Below are 26088 nucleotides of genomic sequence, written 5' to 3' on the forward strand. Positions count from 1 at the left end.
TTGCAGTTGGGAACCTGGCAAAGATGTCAAGACCTCAAATTAAGGACACTGGGCTTCAGAAGAAGGTTCTCATATTAGCGTTAGGCTAAACAGCAGTTAGGCCATGCAACAAGCAACCCCAGTATCTCAATGGTTTAATACAGGGAAGCTTTTTCCTCCCTTGTGTTACAGTTTGATGACTCAGTGTCATGCCAGACCCCTATTAATCTCAACAAGCAAGGTACCATGTTTGAGAGGCAGAAGAAGAAACCCAGAGCTACCAAATGAGACATAAATTATTATCAGAGGAAATTTACACACAGGGATGGTCCAGTGGCAGTGGGCCAGACAGGAGAACCACAACCACTTGCAAATAGCATGTAGTTTATAATATAGCATTTCCACTTCGCACCCTCCCCTTAACAATCTCCACCTGACAACCTTCATTTAACCCAAAACAAAGGGCTTTGATCCCCTGTATGGCTCGTGGTCCTTGGGACAGGCTGGGGGTTCAGATGTTCATCATAGATAAAAAATGAACCTCCAGGCTGGCCACTCCCAGATTCCTGAGCTTGGAACTCTGAGCACATATTCCGCTGTGTCTGCCCTACAGGGTCATTCTCAGAGTATGCTTAAGCAGTTGCTGTCAGGTGTGTTTGCCATACACTCAGGATCAGGGTCCCGTCCTTCTTAGTCTCCATCTTCTCCAGGAGCCAGAAAAAAGGAGAGAGAGGGGATCAGGTGGCACTGTTTATGGGCCTTTCATGGAAGTGACACCTGGGGTTACTTCTGCTTATGTTCCTTTGGACAGAATTCAGTTGAATGGTCATACTAGAGGCAAGGGAGCCTGGAAAAAGTGGTCTAGTTGCATGTCCAGAAGGTGAATAAAGAAGTTTGGTCAACTCCTGATGTTTCCCACCCCTGTCAAACTCTGGAGTCAGGCTTTGGTCTGGGTTAAAATGCTGATTACTGGCCGGGCGCGGTGGCTCATGCCTGTAATCCAGCACTTTGGGAGGCCAAGACGGGCAGATCACAAGGTCAGGAGATTGAGACCATCCTGGCTAAAACGGTGAAACCGCCGTCTCTACTAAAAAAATACAAAAAACTAGCTGGGCGAGGTGGCGGGCACCTGTAGTCCCAGCTACTTGGGAGGCTGAGGCAGGAGAATGGCATAAGCCCCGGAGGCGGAGCTTGCAGCGAGCTGAGATCCGGCCACTGCACTCCAGTCTGGGCAACAGAGCGAGACTCCAACACAAAAAAAAAAAAAAAAAAAAAAAAAAAAAAAAAAAAATGCTGATTACCTAATTTCCATAAGCCTATTTCTTTATCTGCAAAACCGGCATAATAATAGTACCTGTTTTGTAGTGTGAGGATTAAATGAGATGTGGAAGGCACAGGTTTAGGACTCAATAACTGTTATCTCTCTGTACCGTTTCCAGGCATCGTGCCAGGCTTTGCAGGATAAAAAGAAGTTAGAGACAGGGACTTTGGATCCAAGTCCTCCCTGACTCAAAACCCAGAGAGGCGGAGGATGCTTGCCACCTTTGACTAGTCCTATCTCCTCTAAAGGGTCTTTTTGATTTATTACCAAGAAGCCATCTTCTGACCACAAAGACAAGATTTCAATAATTCTCACCCGGTTCCTAGCTGAAGATGTCTGAAGAGACTTCTAGGCCAATGATTTTCAATGAGGAAGTTGAATTTGTATGCTTTGAAGAGAGGGGCTTGATTGGGTGGTGTGTTATGTTTAAGCGTGCATGGAAGAGCCATCCTACATGCAGCATGTGATGGTCCCCCAGGGACTGAGGACTTGTGTATGACTGGGAGTCTATGCAGCTTGGCTTTGTATCAATTCTTGCCATTACGGAGTCCAAATGCTCTCCAGGCAGGAAGTCATTTCCTCCAAAAGATTTGAAGATGCCAAATATAAAATCGGTTGCCCCAGAAGAATCTTAAGCTAAGGTCACTATTCTTATTCCTCTGAGAAAGGTGACAGGTGGGCTGGGTGCGGTGGCTCACACCTCTAATCCCAGCACTTTATGAGGCTGAGGTGGGCGGATCACGAGGTCAAGAGATGGAGACCATCCTGGCCAACATGGTGAAACCCTGCCTCTACTAAAAACACAAAACTTAGCTGGGCGTGGTGGCACACACCTGTAGTCCCAGCTACTCGGGAGGCTGAGGCAGGAGAGTCGTTTGAATCCAGGAGGCAGAGGTTGCAGTGAGCCGAGATCACACCAGTGCACTCCAGTCTGGTGACAGAGTGAGACGCCACCTCAACAACAAAAAGGTGAAAGGTGTTTGATGGGTGAAAATAGAGCTGAACCTAACTTGTAACCACTCAATTTTAACTGGAGATTGCCACCAAGTAAGAGATGCCCATCGACCTTGTGCACAAAGCTGGTGCTAGTCTATGAACTATTGATGAAGTCATACTATGAAAGAACATTTCTAATGGTGTACCATCCGTTCTCACACCATCAGCCATCCTGCTCCAGCATGTGAGCAGGGGAATGGTTTTCTGTTCTCTTTGAAGGAACAAATGGTCTGAAATATTGAATAGGAAAAATGCTCAAGGCATACATTCTACTCCCGTGGGCCCCATGCAGTTATCTATTGAAGGCCTCGGATGTGCCAGAGACAATTCATTTGTTGTCATTAGTTCCCCCCACTACCCTCAGAAGTGAGTATACCTTCATTTTACAGATGAGATTTACATTCGAAACTGTTTAGAAGCTGCTCAAGGTCGCATACCCACTAGGTGACAGATTTGAATCCAGAATTCTACTCCTCAACACAGAGTCCCCTTCTCACTATGCCAGAGATGCTGAGTTTCTTGGCCTGGGCTGCAGCCCCACGCAGCCGGTTTTGAGCTCCCCAGGTGAATCTATGGCCTTCGTGGCTGAGAACCACTGCTCCGCGTCAGCCTTCTTATAGGAATCGGGGGTTTTACTCCCCCTTGCATCACAGGTTCCTTCAGGGAAGTAAAAAAAAAAAAAAAAAAAAAAAAAAAAAAAAAAAAGCGACAAGTCTTCTCTACAGCAAAATAAATGTGTTTATACACAAAAAAGTTGCATACAATTTCAGATAATTATGGAATCTCTGAAGCTTCTGCATGGATCCCCCAAGGGTCATGAACTTGAATTATGAGCCAAGTCTATAAATCCTTGACACCAATTATTTGGCTGCACATGGGAGTTGGCTGGGATCACTTTAAAAATTCAGATTTCCGGGCCCCATCCAAGAACTACTGATTGAGAATCCCTGGATTTATACTCCTAGATGTTTGCTGAATTATTTTCTATATATTAGAGAACGAGACAGTCTGTGGACTGGCTTTTGGGAACCACCCCTCTAAATGATGCTCATTCCAGGGATCAGAATTCATCTCAGCCACTTTTACCTCTGTAACATTACGTAAGCTACTTAACTCTCCTTTCAATTTTGTCTTCTGTAAATGGGGGTAATAATTGTCCCTACCTCATAGAGCTAATATGGAATAAAATACTCCATCTAAGTGTTTAGCACAGTGTCTGGCACATAACTACCCAATAAATGTTAATTTATTACTAATTATATAGTATTATCATTTTATTATCTAGGTAATAATCTATAAATGGTCTCTTTGCTACTGAGGTGAGAACAGAATACCATTGCTAGCCAACTGTTAATAAAAATACATGAAAGAAAGGAAAAAATTCAAAGTTTATTCAACATTAAGAATAACAGACAGATAAAGGTTTGGACTTAACAGCATAAATACCACCAATATCATGGTGTACAATTAAACTAACCTCATGTCAACTTGTACCTGTTTAACAGATGCAATCTTTGTGGTGTTGCCAAAAGGATAATGGATTATCGTTATGTTTGGTAAGGTGCTTAAAATTAAAGACTTTATGTCGACTTATTCACACACACACACACACACACGCACACACGCACACTTACACTTGGCCTCCTGCAAAATGTATTGACTTTAGTTGCTATATCCGATTCGGATAAGGCTTTGCTCATTTTTTAAATGACATTAATAATTGCAGAAAAAACCTGGAGGAGACCTTGGCCTTGCCAGTGGGAGTACCTAGAAGCAGGTGATCGCCACCTGGACGGCAGAACACTTAGTCTCAGACATCTGCAGGGTGCCGAGACCCTGGTGCTAAATCCAGATCTCCAACTGCCATCACACACAGGCAAGCAGGCCCGGTCCCCTGCCTTGGGATCGCTCTAATTAACTGTGATAAAGATTAAGTTTTCCTTAAAGGAAGATTAGGGTAAAATGAGATAAACTACTAGAAAAACCAAAGTATAGCTTTGCATTTCACAGAATGTCTATTGTTTTACCCTGGGACAGTGGGGAAGGTGCCACTGATAATTCTTCTTGCTTCTTCTGAAAACAGACCCTAGACCTTCGAATGTACATTTGGAATTACTGTGAGTTCCCCACCAAACCAGTGGGTTAGAAGGAACCTCTGGGTTATCTAGTACAGGTTCCCACCCACCCCACTGTGGAATCCCATCTGTATTCTCCTCAAACAAAGGGTCCTTCTGCTTCGAGGGATGGGTCCATGGAGGCCTGTAGTATTTGAAGACAAAAGGCCTATCACAGTCTTGCCAATAATGTGATAGTTGAGTGGTTCCAAGTGGCCACTTTCTGAAGAGAAAGAAGTAATGATTTACAGCCCTCCCCTCCACTAACTACCTCCTTAAGGCAGCACCAGCAGAAAGATAGGCTGGTCAATGTTTGCCTCTCTTTGCCAAGTCTAGTCAAAAGAAACAACAATGTGACCTCATCATGAGGTCCTAAGCTGCTCCTTCCAAATCATCTCTAGATGATGTCAGTGTGATATGATTTGGATTCACTGTTAATGGCCAAATAATTAATCTCTGAAAGATGCTTAGGATGAAAAGGTGAAAAATGACAAAGGGACTCTCATAATAGCTGCAGTGTGCAGACATGTGTCTGACCCTGGTTGACCCAAATCACTCAGAGTCAAGCCATGAGCCCCCCGCTTCATGGAGCAGATCCACCTTGTTTGCTAGTTAACTGCCCCGGATGGAGAGGCAGCCAGTCCAGAGGGAGTGTTCGTGTGTGTGTATCGTGACAATGACTTACATATAAGGCACCTGTACAGACTCCAAACTGTTTAAATGTTTAAGACGAGGTAGGTTTCTGAAACCTCTCCTGGCACACAAGAGAATACATTTGATTAGAATCTTTTTATTTTTTTCTGCAGAAAACATTTCAGATGCTCATTTGAGATAAACATCTAATTCCAAGAAAGACCAGTGCTCAAATATAGTTTTTTCAGCTACCATTTGATATGGCCATAAATTTGGATGGTTCATGTTGCAATCCTTCCACAATTCTCCACTTAAAGACATCATGTTTCTTTGTTTTTAATGACTATTGCCATCTAACAATTCTACAATTCGCCTCTTTGCCTGTAAAAAGGCCAACTCTACGTCCACTTGTGTCTCATATTGATATCTTTTATTTAGCTCTGCTTAAGATTGCAAAGGTTTTTGATTTTATTATTCACCTGAACAATGTATTGCAACTCCAACTGTACTGCAATTCTGCTACACCCCCACCTCTTGCTGTTATCTATAGCTTGTGGCAAAATGAACACCTAGTGGAAATATCCTACTGGTTGGGTTTCCCAAGTCTACGACACTATGAGAGAAGCATTGCTGATGGACTGACAGGAAGACCACCAGATCATTAAAGAATTAGATATTCTGAAGGCAGGAAACTAGAAAATCCCATTGATGAAAGGATATTTTAATCTAGCATAAAATGTTTCTTTGTCGTAACAGCAGAATTTCTTGACATTTTACAACTTAATGAAACAAAAGAACAATCGTCTTTAAAGTCAAACATCTATCAAATTATAAACCAAACACATAGCACCGATATCGACCTCATAAAACGTGCGGGCCCGCAGGGTAGAACAGAACTGTCTGGGGCACTGGTAGCAACGTGCCATTCCAGGAACTCAGAATTTCGAAGTGAACATTTTTGTGGCAGATGCTTTTCCTAAAAAACACTGTATCATCCAATAAATATTTGACTAAAATCCATTTTGTGCTTTTGGGTGACGTTAACTGACTTCTTTCTGAGGCCTAATAAGAAACAAGAAAGCTCCTTGTGTATTTTAGAGCAGGATTCGTCATCACAAGCCTCGATACTGTCATACAATTTTAATGTAAATCAGAAAACGTGCTGATGTGTCAGTGATAGGGCTTAAAATATTAAAGACTTCAAAAACCCCCAAGCGCTTCTTCTCTGTACAACATTGGTGAATATATATCTTTGCTATATAATTTTAAAACATGGAATAGTTTTCCTCTCCTCTTTTCTATATATAATATATGTCTTCCAAAATACATTGTCAGTATTTATATCTGAAAAATACTGTACAAAAAAGAACTTCCTATAATTACTCTGTATAAACATTAAACGATTTAATAATCTCTCCTTTTGGTCTATAGTAAACATTTAAATTGATTGGATTAACCACAGTTTGTGACAACACCATCCCCTTCTGAGATACACCAGTGTCTTTTACATTCATTTTTCAGAAGTCCACTTTATAAGAGCACATACGTTCAAAAGCAAACAGAGAATAAGAAACATAAGCTTCAGAATCATTAATTTATGAGGCATTCAAAAAGGACACCACTGGGAAAAAGGGCCTTAGAAAACATCAACTTATTAACTTAATCAACTGATTTTCTTTTTAAAAACAGCAAAGTATAATTCACAAAAATATATATATTACCAAAAAATGGGAAAACTGAATCTTAAGTAACTGTTTTGAATATCAAGAGGGATATGGAAAAAGTTAACTAGAAAATCGGGGGGCGACGCAGCGTGTCAGGGAAGGGAAACAACAAAACCGAACACATCAATGTCAAAGGCTAATCCAAGACGCAGTTTTTGGCTCGTGTACTGATAAATTAACCCCTCATCCTTAGACCTCCCATTTCCCTCTGCTTCCTTGTCCTAGGGAATAGTCTGGCCATGCTCAAATGCATTACTTTACTTTTTGTGTTTTAAAAGACAGTGAAATTCTTAGGTAGGGAAAATATCCTACGTCCACTAGTAATACTCAGGCAGCATGCTCTAGCGTACAATAGGATTATTGCTTTAGGTACAGACAGTGCAAAAACACACTCTGTGTTCTATTAATAGTACTCTTACTTATCTGGGGTTGGTAGAATGAAAAGGAAACTTAGTAGATAGCGGGAAGTAAATATGGGATCTAATAAATCTAAACAGCACTTTCATTTGAAGACGATTATCACCAAAACTGAAAGTCAGAGAAAAGCAACCTGTGAAGGACTAGAGCTGCGGTGTAGTGCTAAGTTATTGTGTGCACCTCATTAGCATGGTAACTTATGGACTAAACAGAAACAAGAGCTTGTACTCTTAAAAAAACTGAGATCCACTATTTTACCAGGGCCCTTTTTAGTGAATCCAAGCAGAGAGTCCTGGAAGAGTAGGTAAGCTCGAACATGAAGCAACGCTGAACAGGCAGGAGTGAAGGAGGGAGGGGATGGGAGACCCGCGAGAGGGCTCCTCAGTCTAGTAAAAACATGGCACCTTTCTTTGTTGGAACTAAAAGACGATGAGAGGGCTATCTTAAAATGGCAAGAGCAAAGGAACACGCACACGCACATACCGCTGACCACACGCATAAGCACAAGCACATATACACGCACACACACACAGATGCACACCAAAATGGGAGCCAGTTGTGTTTATGCCTCTGGTAAAGTGCTGATGTCAGAAAGGTTGGTTTGGGTGTGGTGCTATCAGACAGGAAACAAACCGTCCATCTATTCCAAAGCCAGCCTGCAAAAATGCCATCCTACAGGGGCCCGTGCCTGGCCTCATACTTGGCAAGTATGTTCTTGCATTTGCCCAGCTCCTTCCTCAAGTCAGCCACCTCCTGGCGGAGGGCCGAGTTCTCCTTCTCCAGGAACGAGGCCCGGATGGCGATCTGGTTCTCCTTCAGCCTCCGGGCGTCGCGGGAGCGCTTGGCTGCCATGTTGTTCTTTCTGCGCCTTGCCCAGTACTTGTCATCCTGCTCATTAGTTACAGAAGGGAAAAAAAAACAAGATATTAGATTTCAGCAAAGTCCAGTGCCAGCCAGGGCACGGGCAGGCTCCAGGACTGTGCAGAGGCGCCAACCCGGGTTTCTTAGCTTGTGTCTCCTTCCTTGACAGTTTCTGCATGTCTGAGAGCGTGGCCCACGAGCCACACTTCCTTCCTGGAGCAAGGACCCACTAATCTGTCCCAACAGGCTCCTACTCTTTGCCCAGCAGAGGTGTGCTCAATGAAGCAGAGATCAGAGGCTGAATGGAAAGCAGGTGGCTCACCTCACCCTTAAATGACCTTCCAACTTTCTTGACTCTCCCTGCTTAACATTTTATTTTAAGAACCCTTTTCCTCCATGGGCACTCATATGCTTTTTTGGGTATGAGTTGGCGCAAAAATTTTAGAAGGCAATTTGGCAGTATCTATCAACTATTTAAACGCATATACTATTGATCTAGCAACTCCACCTCCGGGATTTTGTCCTGTAGCAATCTTCATACATGTGCATATACACACAAGCATACACTGTTCACTGCAGCATTATGTGCAGTAGAAAAAATGAGGAAAAACTGCGCCTCGGAGATTTAATAACCATGTTATGATAGAGTCATACAGAGGAATACTTGGCAGCTGTTACAAACAATGACCCACCTGCACCAGAAAGATGTTCTTGATATGCCACTGTGTGACTATGTGGGTGGAAACAATGACAGTTTACACACAAATATGTATGGTCTCATCCCAGTCTGATTAAAAATCATATAACATATCCATAGAAAGAGGCGCAGAACGATTTATACTAATCTATAAAAGCAGGGCCTCTAGAAGGGGGATTGGCAGAAGCAAAGGGAAGAGGTAAGACTTTCTACCTTTTATATTATTCTGAACCATTACAGTATCATATAATGGATACATACACTTTGGTAATTAAAAATAGAAATGAAAAAAAAGCCTTCAACCTGCCACTAATCAATGTACTCATATTGGCGGCCACAATTTACATAATTTACTCTAATTTCCTGTTTAACTGTTCTCCGGGCCTTAATTAGCCTGAGTAATATTTTACTGTGGTCAGTGAAAAAACAATCCCTCCTTTCCTGCCCTCCACCCCCGCTGCTGCCTCCCTGACAGAAAGGAAAACTTCTTAAGAAGACTCAGAAACAGGGATCTTCTTTTAGATCGTCCCAATTCATTGATGGTGCCACCCGGTGAATTTTACAACTCCCCTTTTTCAACAATTTGCAACAGCAAATCCCTCAGTCCTAGCAATTCTACTACCTGCAGTTACATGACACCCAGAATAAGTGGATCAGGCCAGTGTTTGCCCCCTCAGAATTCCAAGGGGCAGCTGGCATTGGGGGAGGTCACATGGGTTGGGGCCAAGGCTGCAAGGAAAGTCTAAGGTCAGCGGTCCACCCCCAAAACTGCCCATTACCCTCAACAGGCATTTGCCCTGCACAAATACAGAAAATGTGGGATAGGAACTGTGTAGATACCTCCTATCTGCCATCCACAAACCAGTACTATCATCTTAAATAAAGCACCCCCAGCTTTTTATATACTTCATAACTATATGTAACAGGGTAAAAAAAAAAAAACAATTTTCATAATAGATGATACCAGAATTCTTCTGGGTAGAGGGAGGCGGCTGCTCTTTGAAGAATACCTGGGTAAGCAAGCTAGGGCAGGTGTGCAACGGCTGTTGGCCATATTTGTTGTCTGTGCTTCTGAAAGCGAGCAGGGGAGCTGGAGGCAGGGGAGAGGCTGGGAGGGGCCAGGAGAGTCCATGACGTCATGGTGGTGAGGGGGCCCAAAGGCATATTAACAACAGTGGTGAAGCCTCCAGTTCTGACGGAAGTTATTTGTGTTTTGATGGAAGCCTGGGTTCTACTCCCTTCACAGTATCAGTAAATCTATACCCAACAATGTGCCCGGGAGTGTGGTTTCCAAGAACATTCAAAAGAGGACTTGATTTAGGATGTATCAGAGTCTGCACACAGGGGAACAGCAGCCCAGGAAGCGAAGGAGTACATAAGAACGAGCCCCTGGAACACTGTAGAAACTGCATGTATGTGATGGGGGAGGAATGAGGAGGTCACACCATAGGCCACAGGCTTGGTGTGGTCTAAGACAATTCTGACCAGGTCTTAAAGCCCAGGGAGTCACCAGCTGACTTCAGGGTAACAACCAACTTCTCTCTAACTTATTAGTGCTCTTCTCACTTCTAAAGTGCTTTCGTTTCCCAGCCTCACCTGTCCACACATGCAGATGAGCCAGCCAAGGTGCGGAATGCAAAACAAACCTTTCAGGTGGGAGGGAGGGGAGCTGGGAACCGGGTCAAGAAGAGGATACAGAAGGCAGGAATGACAAAAGGAGTGTCCTGGACTAGAAAAACCAGCTCGCCTCCCTTTGTTATCGCAGAATGGTTGTGGGCAGGCGGAAGAGGGATTTTGAGCAGGGCTGATAAACTAAACTTGGCACTCCATCCCCTGCCCCCTTTCCCTCTGTCTCCCAGGTGCTGATGCCATCTGGCTACTCAGTTACCTCCATGCAACAAGGGACCCACTTAGCCCTGCCGCAGCCAACAGGTCAACACTCCCTGTTTCTCACCAGTCTAGAAGTTCCATGAAAGCAGGAACAGTATCAGTATTGGCTCACCTCAGTATTCCCAGCCCCTGATACCGGGTTAGAGGGTTGGCACACACTAGCATTTGGAAAATATTCATCGAGTGAATGAATGGACCCTTAAAAGCATCAAGAAATCCAGGTGATTAAATGGATTTTCAGCTAGGTACCCCAGCATGTCAACCTCAATTCTCCCTTCATTCTCCAGGGCATGCCTGCTAACCCTAAGGACTGGCTCAAGAGAGGAAGTTCAGGCAGCTGCAGGGTAGATCATTTTTGGTGGGGGCCGTTTCATTCAATTGGTTTCCTTGCCCAATGCTGGGGGCCAGAAACACCTTCTCCCCCACCTACCCTTAGCTCAGACCTTTCGCCAGAAGGAGAAACATGCTACAGCTCTGCTTCCTGCTTTATATTAGCTCATGGTCTTTAGCTTGAGACTTCATCCACAACTAAAAAATATCCAAGGACACCGGGCAGGACAATGTGCCAGCCCATTCCCCCGCTGCTATGTGAAAAGGTCAGGCCTGACCATGACAGCAGCAATATGTGTAATTCCAGCAAAGATAGTTTTTGCCTGGCCTCCTGTTGCCAAGGTTACCTGGGTTATTAACTAATCTTGCTCTTTGGTGAATGTGGAGACCTTGTGAAGGTCTAGCTAGAAGTTCTATCTATCACTCATAGCAGCATCCTTTCAAACTACCCTCCATTCAAGAGGAAATCCGTGTTGAACAGGATCCCTGGCTTTAGTTTAAGATACGAGGCTTTAAAATACACAAAAAATTGGATCACTAAGAAGACAAGACTAGGAAAGGCATCTCATTGAAATAAGGTACCTAACTGCCCAAGACCTGAGCCCATGGTGCCCCTTTCTTACCCCATCTCGGTCTAACCATCAATGTCCTGACTACTTTAGATTTTCTGGTGTTTTTACCATGTGATTTCCTTTTTTGATTCTCAGGGTGACAGCCACTGATTTGTCACCCACGGGCCCCTGTTATAGCCCTTGTCAGGGCCAACATGCTGCTGTGATCTTTTGTGAAGCTACATAACCTGGGAGCCAGGCTAAGCCTTCCTCTAACAGGTAGTGATCTGCTGACCTCAGCTTTCCATTTTCTGTATTTTCTCAACTGCAAGGTGATAACTTTAGACAAATGAATCTCTAAGGTCCCCTTCAGCCCTGACGTTTTCCTATTCTGCATCAATTAAGGTAATCTCAGGAATGTGGATGACAGCAGTGATTTAAATTGGCCAGGTACTTCTGCTTCCAGCATTTTTTCTAGATATGTAAAGCAGGAACAACTGGTCTAAGCCAGTTCAGATGATGTCTCAAATTCCTATTTCCCAGCCTAGGAGTGTCTCTACACAGGAACCCTAGTTAGGTTTGAGAGATGGGGGGCAGACAGTAAAAAAGGGCTAATTATGTCTGGTTCCAAGGCCTTGACTATGTAATACTCATATCTCTAGTACACATATGATTGGAAAGAAGCATGAAAGTTCTAAGCAATGGTTAATAAGAAATGGTTCTTTTTTGGCATTAGCAGACATGGCATAATTTTGGAAAGAATTTTCATCCTAAGGTATCATTAAGTGTGTCTGGTTAATTTTCTTTTAAGCTGTATTTGACTTCCAAGGTAAATCTATTTCCCTTTACAAATAATGTGTCCCTTCAACACTTCAGAGAAAACCTACTCAGAATTAACTTAGCAGTGAGATATTCAAGTGATCATTACTTAAGATACAAAGTGAACAGTACATATAAATGGTGTCAGGGAATTACCAGTTTCCCTCACAAAATCCGACCCTGGTCATCCAAGGTTGGCAATATGGAGGAAGGACCTGTCTCTGGCTGTTATTCCCCGCAGCCTACAGGGAAATGGCAGCACCAAATTATCACAAATTCCCTAAAAGGAAGGTAACCCTTCGAGGGCGATGAGGTTCAGATGCCCTTCTCAAATGATTTCCTTTCTCTTTCCAACCTTGAAAGATTTGGGGTTTGATTGTATTAGACTTTTATGGGTTTGCATGCAGACAAGAGCACATTTGCTTCCTTTGTGGGCTTAAAATCACTCCATTGTGGACTTTAAATCCATTTTACCACTTCTCCTTGTTTCTGTTCAGCATCAAGACATAAAAGTGTATTTCAAAAAATACCCAGACAGGAAACAACTTGCCTAGAAGTCACATGCCAAGAAACAGGAAAAGAAATCAGAAATCCTTCATGCACTAGCTTCTGGGATCTTCCTGGGGTCACCCTTTTAATTTGTCTGCAGATACCACTCTCCATTTGCCCAAAGACTGATTACCAGTTCCAATTTACCTTCAGGTCATCAGGGATGAAGACTTTGCGAGCTTTCTTGATCATGGGCTGCGGCTTCAGTTCTTCCTCAGAGAACTTGCGTTTGCGAGGGTCAAACATTTCCTGGCCAGGGATGCTGGAGAGGGCAAGATCTGCTGGGTCTGGTTCATAACCCACTGGGACCTGGATGGTGTCAGGATCAATGGGACTCGGTGTATTGCGGTTTGCTGGCAACAGCTGACCTGGAACAACACAGGAGTTTTAATTCATGAACACCCTGGAGAGTCCCAGTAGGCAGCTACTTAATGATGGTCTGAGATGAGTGGTAAGAGTCTTCAGCTCACTTATATATGGTCCTAACATGATTTATCTTACTCATCCTCACTGCATTTCTGAGAACACAGCAGGTTGAGTATGACTTGACTCATGTCACATCAGGCAAAACAGAAACCCACATACACATGTTCAAAAACTAGAGAGGGAGAAGCCCAATTTAAAGATACACGTTCATTCTTTCCTATCACACATTTGCCAGGCACTCTGCAAGATGCAATGAACAGAACTACGGATTTTTCACCTTAAGGGTGTTTTCCAGGTGAGTTAGGGAGACAGATCAATAACTAGTCAGTTAGTGGAGAGTGTAGATGTTGGGATGGAAGTAAATCTCACGTGCTTCCACAGTGTGAGGAAATGGTACGAAACACAAAGGAGGTTAGGCAGCATTTCCTAGAGATGACACTTGGTACAGCTGCATCTTGAGACAAAGAGTAATTAGTCAAAAAAAAAAAAAGGGTTTTCTAGGCTCCAAGACAAGACAGAGGTTTGCATTTTTGCAGAACCACATAAAGTCTTGGGTAGCTGTCACATTGAATCAGAAGAAACCATGGAGTAGGGAGAGGTGCGAGCACAAGAGACGTGGCCAAGAAGGTGGGCAGTGGGGATATAATTTTTAAAAATCCAAATGTCACTGAGGGATGCTGAGCAATGAAGTGACAAACAGCTGATGTTTGGAAGGAAGACTCAGGCAGCATGATGAACGGATTGCATGGGGCACGGCTGCGGATTGATCAGATACAAGGCTGTTGTGATAAACAGTGCACACATTGACAGTAGCAATGGAGATAGTGAGAAGGGGATTAGTTCAAGAAATATTTAACAAATTAGAAAGAACAAAATAGAGACAATCTAACTTCCACTTGAGGGTCCTATAGGCAAGACCACTGAAATGCACGAACATCCACAGAACAATGGATTTCTTGTGTTTCTCAATGTGTCTTACTGGTGAAAGTGAACTTCATACCAGACCCAAATGTGTATGCTGGGAGCTCTGAATTTTAACTTCCAGTTTTCATCTGAATTTTACAATCGCTCCTCTCGCACCCCATGAATAAATGAGAGGACGTAGTTCAGCTGTGTTTGGCGCATCTCCTCCTCTTCCTCACTGCCAATGGTAGGTCAATGTGTGAAGTATTCTTTAGGTTTCATTAAAACCTACCCCAGGTTGAAGCATGAAGCCACTGGCTTGCATTCTAGCAAAACTGTAAAACTGTGCTCATCTGCCTTCTGGAAAGGCCTGGTGGGGAGTTTGCAAAATGAATGCTCTGGGTGACCTTCTAGGTCCCCACTCTGCTTTGCGCTCTCTTTGTATCCTGCTTGCCAAAGAGGAAGAGATGGGCCCTGAGGCACTGGCAGAGGATGGAGATTTCTCATTAGCCAATCTGTCGCTTAGCTCCAGCTTCTAGAGACTGCTGAGTTCTGTACTGGATGGTGTCAAGCTAGATTTGATCTTGTGCCTCTTGAGATTACCTCAGAAAATGAACCACATGTGATTCAAATGGGGATTGCATTTTCCCTTTAGAAACTCTTTGAACTTAATAACAAAGCTACCCAGTGCCATCACTGCAACGTCCCCACCTCCCCATACTTACACAGGCATATGCACCCATCTCCTATCATCATGAAACACCTCTTAATACTTCCCAAATCTAATTGCTCCAAGATCCTCCTTAGTACTCCAATATTGTTTATTATGCTGTATCAAAATGTTCTCCTTTATTGCTTTATAAATGTTCTTAAGCTGTACACACACACACACACACACACACACACACAACCTCCTCTACCATACCACATGGTCTTTTACATTTTATTCATGTATCCCCACCTGACTCCTCACCATGACGCATACTTCAGAGTTCAGCTTCTACAAAGAGTACTCCTCATTTAATGGTGGCCTCTGAGATGCTGGACTCTGACATTCATTCGTGGACATTCTAACAATAACACTTCCCATTCAGGTGGAACCTTTCTTGGCATTCTTTCTCTCTAGGATTTTCCTCCAATGGAAGTAGGTCAGCCCTACCTGCAGAGCGGAGGAAACCTAACTGGACCACAGACGAGGTACGTGGCTTCCTCAGTATCAAACAGCAAATGGCAAAGGACCTGAGAAACAAAACCAGGTCCTGTTTCTCCCCAGACATACCTTAGTGCCATCTTATTTATTTATATTTTCTGCTGAATTAACTCAGCTAAACTCATCTTTTCCTTTCATTTCAAAATGTCAATAGCATCACGAGTAAGGGGTATTTTTTTCTATCTCCTGTGGGATTTTCAAAATTTTAGTATAATTGTCAATATAAGAATGCATGATTAATTTTTTAAATGATCAAAGATGTTCACTGCGAAATGTCAACAAATACAGAAAAGCGTCAAGAAAGTAAAAGTCCTGGTTCTTGCTACTCTCCTCTTCCCCCCAGTCCCACTCACTGTCTTCCCAGAGGTGATCACTCTTAACATCTTGATGTGAACCTCTTATATGTTGGTTTTTACACATAAGTGATTTAACCCAAATGGTATTATACTACCCACATATCTTAAATTACTTTTTAAATCTATCAATATACCAAATGCAATTTCCAATGTTAGTACAAATAAAACTACTTTTTAAAGGGTCAAGAGTATCCCATAGTTTGGATATATAACAATGTATAATTCCTCAACTGATGGATTTTTAGGTATATATTTTTGTAGAAGTGATTTCTAGAAGTGAGACTGCTCACACGAAAGGCATGTACATTTTTTATTTTTAAACATACTGCCAGGATGGCTATTAAAAAGTCAAAAAATAACAGATGTTGGTGAGGTTGCAGAGAAAAGGGAACATTCTTATACTGTTGGTGGGAATATAAATTAGTTCAGCCCCTGTGGAAAGCAGTTTGGAGAGTTCTCAAGGAACTAAAAATAGAATTACCACTTGGCCCAGCAATCCCATTACTGGGTTTACACACAAAGGAACATAAATCCTTCAACCAAAAAGACACCTGCATTCGCATGTTCATCGCAGCGCTATTCACAATAGCAAAGACACGGAATCAACCTAGGTGCCACCTACAGTGGGTTGGATAAAGAAAATGTGATACATCTACACCATGGAATACTATGTATCCATTAAAAAGAATCAAATCATGTCCCCTGCAGCAACACAGATGCAGCTGGAGGCCGTCATCCTAAATGAATTAACACAGAAAACCAAATACTGCATGTTTTCACTTGTAAGTAGGAGCCAAACACAGACATAATGCTGGGAACAATAGACACTGAGGGTTCCAAAAAGGTGGAGGGAGTGGGGCAAGGTTGGAAAATGATCTATTAGGTACTATGTTCACTATCTGCATGGAGGGTTCAATCAAAGCCCAAATCTCAGCATCACATAGTATATTCATGTAACAAACCTGCACACGTACCCACTGAATCTAAAATTTAAAAAAAAAAAACATTTTAAAAACCTACTGCCAAACTGTCCTCCAAAAAATGTCATATTTACACTTGCACCACCATTTGTAAGAATGCACATGTCCCACAATTTGACTTTTTAAATGTTGCCAATCTGATATGCACAACTATTACTATTGTTTTGTTTTGTTTTGTTTTGTTGAGACAGAGTCTTGCTCTGTCACCCAGGCTGGAGTGTAGTGGCGCAACCTTGGCTCACTGCAACCTCTGCCTCCTCGGTTCAAACGACTCTCCTGCCTCAGCCTCCTGAGTAGCTGGGTCTACAGGCGCCCAGCACCACACCCAAGTAATTTTTTGGATTTTAAGTAGAGACGAAAATTGTTTTGTATTTTTTAGTAGAGGCTATTTTTAGGAGAGGGTTTCACCATGTTGGCCAGGCTGGTCTTACTATTGTTTTAATTTCCATTTCCCTGGTTACTGGCGACACTGAACATCTCGCATGTTTATTGGTTATTTGTTCTTTTTAGAAAATTTTCTAAGGTATTTTTATACATATACTCTTCTAGGTGAGTTTCAGAATACATTGGTTAAGTTATATTTGAAGTTACCATTTTAAATATAACAATATTTGGCATTTCATAGGTTAATTTGAGGACAACTATCTTCAAAATATTGAATACACCCACAGTATGCTCTCCATTTTTATTTTTTGTGGGCTTTCGTAAAAACATGTATCAGTTCAGTTATAGTTTTCTTTATTTTAGCCTCTCACATTTCAGTTTATTCCTTAAATGTCTTATGAGAGTTGTTACTAGCGTAAATTACCCTATTATATTTCCTAAGTGGCTACTGCTGCTATATAGTAAGCTACTAGTTTTAAAAGCTATTGGTTTATATCCAGCCACTTTACTTTCTTATCAGTTCTAATAGTTCTAACAGTTCTAACTTCTCTTAGTTTTTAGGTGAACAATCTCATCTTCTGCCTCTATAGACAGAGGTGGCATCCTTTCTATGTTTATAATTCCTACTTTCTTTTAAATAATTTTCAATTTCACTGCATTAGCCAGGTTCTACAAGACAATGAGAAGAGAGACTGAGACGAATGATCACTGCTTGTCCCAGACTTTAAAGGAATATATGCTTTTAATTCTTCAGGTCCTTCAATATAAAGGCTTGTTCTAGTATCTTAGTAGATACAACCTGACAAGGTAAGGCAGTTCCAACTCTTTCAACCTTTGTTAATAATTTTTAAAATCAGAAATAACGTATTAAGTTCTCTTAAATGCCTTTTGGTATTTATTTATTGAGATAATCATGCCATTTTTCTCCTGTATTTGTTAAGTCTGAGCTTGGTATTTCCAAAGCTTTATTTAAAAGATCCATAGTGGACAAGATCAACCCCATTACGTAGCCTCTGCAGTTACAGGAACATTGTTTTTTTTTTTTTTTCTTTTTCTTTCTAAAAGCATCTTGCTGAAACTCACTTCCAGAAGAACCAAGGAGGGTTTCTAGAGGAAAGGGTGGAACAAAGGGCTTAAAGAAATCTGGAAAGAGAATAGAAGTGGCCTTCAAACCCAAAGTTGGCCTCTACTTTTGTCACAGACTGGGCATGGCTAAACCTCCAAATAGTATAACTGGAAATAGGATATTTCATATTCTTATATATTTTAGCAAGAATTTAGCAGCTTGTGTTTAATTAGCTGATGAGCAAGCAGTCGTCAGTGAAGGGAACAGCAGCACTCTATGTCCTTATCTCTTCTCTAGTCAATGGTTTATTTTTTAAATTTATGACTGCATCAAAGTCACAAATCATAGTGTTTGTGTTACTTATTATTTAATCCTCAAGGCTAATTGCAACACCTGCAATCGTTCTGATGTGCTCCTCATTCAGGCAGTTAAGTAAATAAAGCAGGAGATTTGCAGCAGTAACATCAAAACACAATAGTCTAATGTTGATCACTGATGAGCATTAGCCAGCTGATAACATTATCCTCCATCAATTAAGGCTGAGGAAAGAGAAGACAATTTTTATTTTGGCCAAAGTGTTTCCTTTAGAGCAGATGGGTGAAACTCCTAGTGATTCAAAATTTGGTGCCAAATCTTTCCCTCCTGCTCACCTCTGCCCTCCTCCTCATCACCAGTTTAGGGTCTGTTCACTTGTCGAATTCCTGGATCCCATGTGGTCATAACCTGAAAGAGCATATTTTACCCTCTTGCCATCCCCTGATGATGGTATCTGTCAGGGATTACAGCTGACTTTGCTACAAACCACGCCTGCCTCTGAAAATCCTTTTAGATACAGGGAGCCAATTGACTTAGGAGATGATAGCAACACCATAAGGCCAACGAAGAGTGCTCACAATATATACAGAGATTAAATTAAAACCTCACAAATACAGCCTAAGGATACAGGCTTTCTGGACTCTGAGGCCACAGTAGCTGGTCTCCATTCCCACAGCAAGAATCTGTTATTTGTCCAACAAGTCCTCTCTGCAAAAGCACTCATGTCCTAATGGCCAAAGGCTCATTCCCAACCCATTCATGTCCTATTCCATGTGACTTGCACTTCCAGGCAGAGCCTATTTCCCTACCCCTCACATCTGGGCTGGTCTCCAACTTGCACTGGCCAACAGAATGTGGCAGAAATGACAGTGTTAGTTCTGATGCTGGGCCTGAAGAGGCTTTGCATGTTTCTGCCTCTTTTCTGTAGCACTTCTGTCATCACCATAAACATGCCCAGTCTAGCCTGCTGGAAAATGAAAGAACGGGCCAGCCTAGATCAACTTAAATCACCTGAACTCTAGATATGTGAGTCCAGCCAAGATCAGCAGAGCCACCTGACCAACCCACAGCAATTACAGATGAGTGAACAACAAGCCTTTGTTTGTGTACGGTGAGCTTTTGTGATTGTCTGGTAAACATTCTCATGGAAATGGAGACTCACCGACAAGCTGAGTTATTGTGTAGGCAGAGAGTGTTTACACCCACATTAACATTATAGCAGGATTTAAATTTGTACAGGACAGTGGTTAGACCTGAGTCAGACCTGGGTTTGAATGCTGATTCTGTCACCTGTATGTTATAAACTTGAGCCTTTGTAAATAAATGACCCCCCAAAATGCCCCTCTAAATCCTAATAAGGTCTGTATTGGGGAAAGGGACTACTGTTGACTTTTTCCCCCTTCTTTTTTTAACCTACCTGAGTTTCCATTTCCTCAAAGGAGATTACTATGCCTGATTCTCAGGGGTATGTGAAAAATGAATTAGATAACATACACAAACAAAGTGCTTAGCACAATCTGTAGTACCTGGAAAGTGTGCAATAAATGGTCTGCATATAAACACATATACAAAACACAGATAATAGATCACAGATACTTGAAAGTAAATCAAATAAACAGACTACTTCCCTTGTCTAAGCCAGCACTGTCTGTCCCTTGAACTACTGCAACTTTTAACCATTCTCCCTTTTCTATCTCCCATGTCCCCACAGTGGTACACAGCACCAGAAAATAACTCTAAACATGCAGACCCATGCAGGTCACATCCCCGTATCAAACCCTCCCAAGGCTTCCCATTGCCACATATGATCAGATCCACGGCTCTACCTCACTCATACACTTGGCCACACCGGCCTTCCTTCTGCTCCTTGTGTACCCTGAATGTGATTCCACCCAGGCCTTTGTATTTAGTTTCCTCTCTACCTAAAACATTCTTCCTCTGCTCTCTGCCTGCCTAGTCCTCTTGCATCATTTAGACATTAGCACAAATGCCAATTCCTCGAACCCTCTGACTTTCCTCTACCCCTGCTCGATATCCATTAAACCACCCTATTTGATTTTTTTTTTTTTACAATATTTATCTCCATCTCAAACGATCTTTCCTATTTGTTTGATGTTCCCTCCACTCCCATGTAAGCCCCACGGAACAGTGACCTGGTCTTAACTGCTGCTGCCCCAGATTCTAGATGGAACCTGCATGGAGGGGACAGCACAAGCTACTGAGCAACTGGACATAACGCCCCCCTCAGATACTAACAGGGACTTTTGGAAGGAACACGGGCTAATTTTAATTCTTATTTTCAATATTTTGCAAATTGTCTATAATGAGTACCTTCACTTTCAAAATCAGAAATTAAAAATGTTATTTTTTCACTTTGCGCATGTATGTTCCAGGAGTCTGTGTTAAATGCTACTGAGAGAAGGCTGGGCATGGTGGCTCATGCTTGTAATGTCAGCACTTTGGGAGGCCAAGGCAGGCAGATTGCTTGAGGCCAGGAGTTTGAGACCACCCTGGGTAACATGGCGAATCCCTGTCTCTACTAAATAATAATAATAATAATAATAATAATAATAATAAATAATTAGCAGCGCATGGTGGCACATGCTTGTAATACCAGCTACTTGGGAGGCTGAGGCAGGAGAATCACCTGAACCTGTGAGGCGGAGGCTACAGTGAGCCGAGATTGCGCCACTGCACTCCATCCTGGGTGACAGAACCAGACTCCGTCTCAAAAAAAAAAAAAAAAAAAAAAAAAATGCCACTGAGAGGAGACCATTCAACCCCCTAGAAAGGAAGAAGAAACCAGAGAGAGGGAGGAAATGTGATGAAGAAAAAAAAAAAAACAGAGGAGGTAAAAGCATGTTGCTCTGCTGCAGGCTGTTTTACTAAATCGAGGAATATATTATAGTTGGTAAACCAACCTAGCTGAGACCTAGAGGGTTCCCATCCAAAAGGCCACAGCAGCAGATGCCCTTCAATGCATCTGCGACCTGAGGGCAGAAGTGTACTAGGAAAGGAAGAGAAAGAAAGAGAAATTAAGAAACCAAGGAAGAAATACAAGAATGACTCAAAGAAGAAATAAAGAAAGAATAAAGAAAGGTAATATGGAAGGTAAGAAAGGCATCAAAAGGGATGGGGAGAAATAAAGAAGAAGAACAAAGAGAGTGTCCCGGATCCCAGTAGCTGGGAAACTGTCATGGCTCTGACGTTTTTTAAATGTCCTACACATTACACAGTTGATGTACTAATTTTAAGGTAAAAACAAATCATGCATACACACACACATACACATACAAAACAAATCATGCATACACATACACATACGCACACACACACACACACACACTTCCTTTTTGCCTCATTCAGACAGCAAGTGCTCAGTAAGTTTTCAGTCCATGATTATAGAACAAATATACTGAAAGGCCCACTGTAAAGATCCTTTGATCTTAGTGGCTCTTATCCAGCAATTCTCTCCACACAGTAACAGGCTGTCAACAGAAATATGGGTAAAGCATGATGCTAAAAAGCCAGTTCAATCCATTATGTGTAAACATTAGGAAGAGAGTCTGTCTGTTACCATTTACTGAGCAGGCGAACACAACGACGTCCTGCAGGTTGGTAGACAGGCTTCCCTGGCCTACTGAATAATCAATATCAGTAATTTTTTTTAAAACAGGGTCCTGCTCTGTCTCCCAGGCTGCAGTGTAGTGGCGTGATCATAGTTCACTGCAACCTTGAACTCTTGGGCTCAAACAATGCTCCCACCTTGGCCTCCCAAAGTGCTGGGATTACAAACATGAGCCACCTCTCTGGTAATATCAGTAATACAGATAGTAAGGTTCTTCACAGGTATTATTTCTTTTAGTCCTCACAATAGCTATATGAAGGTAGAATGGTTCAGATACTCATTTTCCAGATGTGGAAATAAAGGAATAGAAAACAGAAAGTTTAAGACAAGTTCAGATATGCTAAATAATTTGCCCTTGCAAATGGAAAAACAGAGACTCACTTCCCCATCCTTCTCACTCTAAAACCCATGTTCTTTTTCATGCAAATGCCCCAGGAATGCAGCCAGGAAGCCTAACCATGCCCCAAGGAAAGCCAGGCACCTGGACTTCCAGAATGAGAGTCCTGCATCAGGACCTGGGCTGGAGCCTCGTGCAGAACACCCCACAGAACCGTCAGCCTCTGCAAGGAGGGCACTGTGTCCCACATTTTAAGGAGGAAAAAGTGGAGAGGCAGAGGGGGTGAAACCACCTGCTGAAAGTCACACAGCTAGAAAGCCAGGGGGAGGCCGGGTAGAGTACAGACTCCAGTGGGCTCAAACCATAGCCATGCTCTTTCTGCTCCTCTTCACTTCCTCCTCATGGGGGCAGAAGAGAAAAAAAGGGGAGACTCTGCAGTTTCCCTCCTCTCTAGCCCAACAGGTTCCTGGACAAGAGTTGGCAAACCCCAAAGAGGTAGGTATGGCTGTCTCTCATGGACAAGAGCCCAAGGAAGCTCCAGGCAGCCAGGCATCCTGCTTCCTTTCCCTCCCTTCTTCTTTTACCTCCCTCTCTCTCGTCCACTCCCTCCATCCTCCTGAATGGCGAGCTGTGCCAAGAGCAAGATTGCATTTGACAAAGCAACTGCCGTCCCACAGGCCAGGGCTCCTGTCAATGCCACATCTCATGCACTGTATTTGTAAGGAGCTTCTGGATAGGCCAGAGAGCATGGCTCACTAGGAGAAGGGTAAGGATTCCCAGCAGACAGGGTGTCTGATGTATTCCGTCACATGAAGAAGAAGTTGGCTTCAAAGGTCACTTCTTGGGGGAGGTCTGTATTATATCTATGCCCTTAAAGTATTAGTATGCAAATTAATGTTTGGTTTGGGCAAAGACGGACAGTTTGAACCCTGTTTCAACGCTCCCACTCTGGCCTGAGCCCCTTCCCTTGGGCCTGTCCTACACGAGGTAGCTCAGTTCATCAGAAGTTGTAGATAAACAGGATTCATCATGACTCTGACACTACATAGTTGTGTAAGGCCTGGGGCCAGTTACTCTGCCTCAGGGTCTGGTTCACTCATCTATCAAGTGGGAGAAATGATGCCCACCTCAGGGCGCTGGATGGGATGGACAGTATGTGGGAAGGCCCCTTGGTAGGTGGAGAGTCCACACTTCCCTCCTGTCACACTCCCCAGCTCCCATTTCCCTCTCACTGCAGCCCAAGCAAAGCCTGTGAGATGTCACCCAGTGTGATCCTGTGCCCAGGACAGCACATTGCCCTGCGATCATGCATCAGTACTCAAAGTGGCCCTGACTAGACTCGTCAGTTTCTAACTTGGCAGGAGCTTAGCCTGGATTAACAAGGCCTCTCATTCCAGTGGTGTTTATCATCACGCTTCCTTGCCTATGATGTCAGCAAAACCTGCCTCCTTGAACCAACTGAGAGGTGAGACCGGTGGAACTCATAACCACAGCCTGTTAGAAGTTAGTTAAGTTGGCGTACAACAGATATGACAACTAGTGGCCAAGGCATGTGGCCCACGAGCCTTCTCGCCATTGCCCCCCGCGATGGTATGACACAGCAACTTCCACCTCCTCTTCCCTGGGCCGGGAGCCTCTCCCCAGACATGTGGGGTCACCATGTGGCAGAAGGTGAGGCAGGAATGGCTCTGTGTCTTCTACCTTGGCCTCCTCCTACCTGATAGCTGTGCCAGCACCTTAGGGCAAGGAAATATCATAGAGTGACCAGAAATGAACCCACGGTACCACAGGCAAACATCCGCATGAGGTATATTTCAGGTCTGGGCCCACTGAAGTGGGTAGGGATGGTCACGAATGGGAAACGAGAGACAACAACCTCTCCCTTCCCACATTCATATTGAAACAATGCCCCAAAGACTTAAACCAGTGACTCAGGAATTAAATAGAAATTCTTGAGGTTACCGAATGGCAGATAAGAAAAAAAAAAAAAAAAAAAGAAGCTTGTGGAAACACTAAAACTCCCTCTACCTGAAAGATGGTAAAGCTGGCTAAAATTGGTTGGGACCAATACGGCCAACTGGAGTCTGCGCAGAACGAGCTTACTGACGTCACAGCCAGAATTTCCACCACATGTTTCACATTCACCCCGCTCGCTGAATTTGCACAAACCTTCCATGAGGATGCAGAGAGAGATAACTGTGCATGCCCAAGGACTTTCCAGACCTCACCCTTCCTGCCACCAATCACCTGCTAATCCCAAAATCCATCCCCTAAGCCTCTTCTACTACAAATGCTGCCTGAAAGCCAGCAAGCACAGGGAGACAGATTTGAGTTGGATCCTGTCTCCTTATTGGTCGATATGAAATAAAAGCTTTTCTTTTCTTAAAAACCCAGTGCCATAGTACTGGCTTCTAGTGCCCTGGACAATGAGCCCTATCACCTGGTAACAATGCCATGCTTCTCACTCCACCCCAAAGTTACGGAACTATGGTGGGAGAAGGGTAGCTTTCTAATTTCCTCTGTACTTGTAGGGAATGGATGGTAGGTTAAGATCTGGAAAACGGGAGGTTAGGTCAGCTGGTCAGCTGCTGGCTAGCTCAAAATCTGCAGTGTTTTGTGTAACAGTTACCCCTTCTTGAGAGAGTAGCAGTCAGTCCCTCCTCCCAGGGCTGCCATGGTGATGGTCGGTGTGATGACCATTTCAAGCCACACTGCAACTCTACACACTAGAGGACAGGCAACAAGAGACAGCTGGAGGAGCCCCCAGTCCAATGCTCACCTCAGCCCCTTCTCATATCCCTGCTATGGTGTGCAGAGTGGCGATGCTGGTCAAGGCCACCAGCTTTCCTCAGAGGAGTCTGAGGGGAGGGGACTTCGGCTTTTGTCAATATTCTGCATCTGGTAGAACTAGCCCAATGACGTGCTGCCTACCTATAGCCTCATTCTGCCCTCCTAACAACTCTGTGAAGTAGGTAGGGCCAAATGGACCCATTTTAACTATGTAGAAATTGAGCCACTAAGCAATTTATCTCGGTCCCCCTAGGATGGGCTACCCAGGGGGCAGAGAAACAAGTTTTCCCATACCTGGAGTCTATTTTCAGAAACAGACTTTCCATTTTGAATGACAATATGCACCACTTGAATCAGCGCCACCTAGGTCCCTGGAGTCTCTTTAATTGTCTCACTTGGTGAAAATGTGCAGGCCTAGTTATTTGAAACCTACAGTTTCCAAAGAGCTGCCATGGCTAGTTACTAAACTGACTATTCTCCTTTGGGCTACATTAAATTTTTTGTTTTGATTTAGAAGAGAGAGTGAAGCAGGAGATGAAATCAGCGACAATATTCACTGATGTTCACTGAGAAACCATGTGAACTGCAAACAAATGACCCATATGCTTCCCAGGTGACACCCTCCCCTCCCCTCCAACCCCCTAAAACCAAGCTAAACAAAACAAAGGAAGAAAAACAAGGTTGTTCTAAAGTCTGCATTTCTGGATGAACATGAATAGGATTCAGGTGTGTCTGTGGTTCTGCAACTTCTCAAAGAGATCCACAGATTCTTTCCCACATGAGTCTGTAAGTTAAGCACTCAAAAGTAAACA

The 26088-nt window shown here is 43.2% G+C and overlaps 1 protein-coding gene across 3 annotated transcripts in view; it reads right to left on the bottom strand.

Moving 5' to 3' along the window:
• Positions 1-3665: 3665 nt before the first annotated feature.
• HLF (HLF, PAR bZIP transcription factor) overlaps positions 3666-26088 on the bottom strand; it is a 59835-nt gene continuing 37412 nt past the window's right edge. For all 3 annotated transcript variants that reach the window (XM_025363600.1, XM_025363603.1, XM_025363602.1), the window contains exons 3-4: positions 13029-13249; positions 3666-8072 (exon numbers count right to left, since the gene is read on the bottom strand). In XM_025363600.1, the coding sequence (XP_025219385.1) occupies positions 7857-8072; positions 13029-13249 (437 nt within the window). In that variant the 3' untranslated portion in view covers positions 3666-7856. The remainder of the gene's footprint in view (positions 8073-13028; positions 13250-26088) is intronic.

This window comes from Theropithecus gelada, chromosome 16 (genome assembly GCF_003255815.1).
Source record: "Theropithecus gelada isolate Dixy chromosome 16, Tgel_1.0, whole genome shotgun sequence".
Lineage (NCBI taxonomy): Eukaryota > Metazoa > Chordata > Mammalia > Primates > Cercopithecidae > Theropithecus > Theropithecus gelada.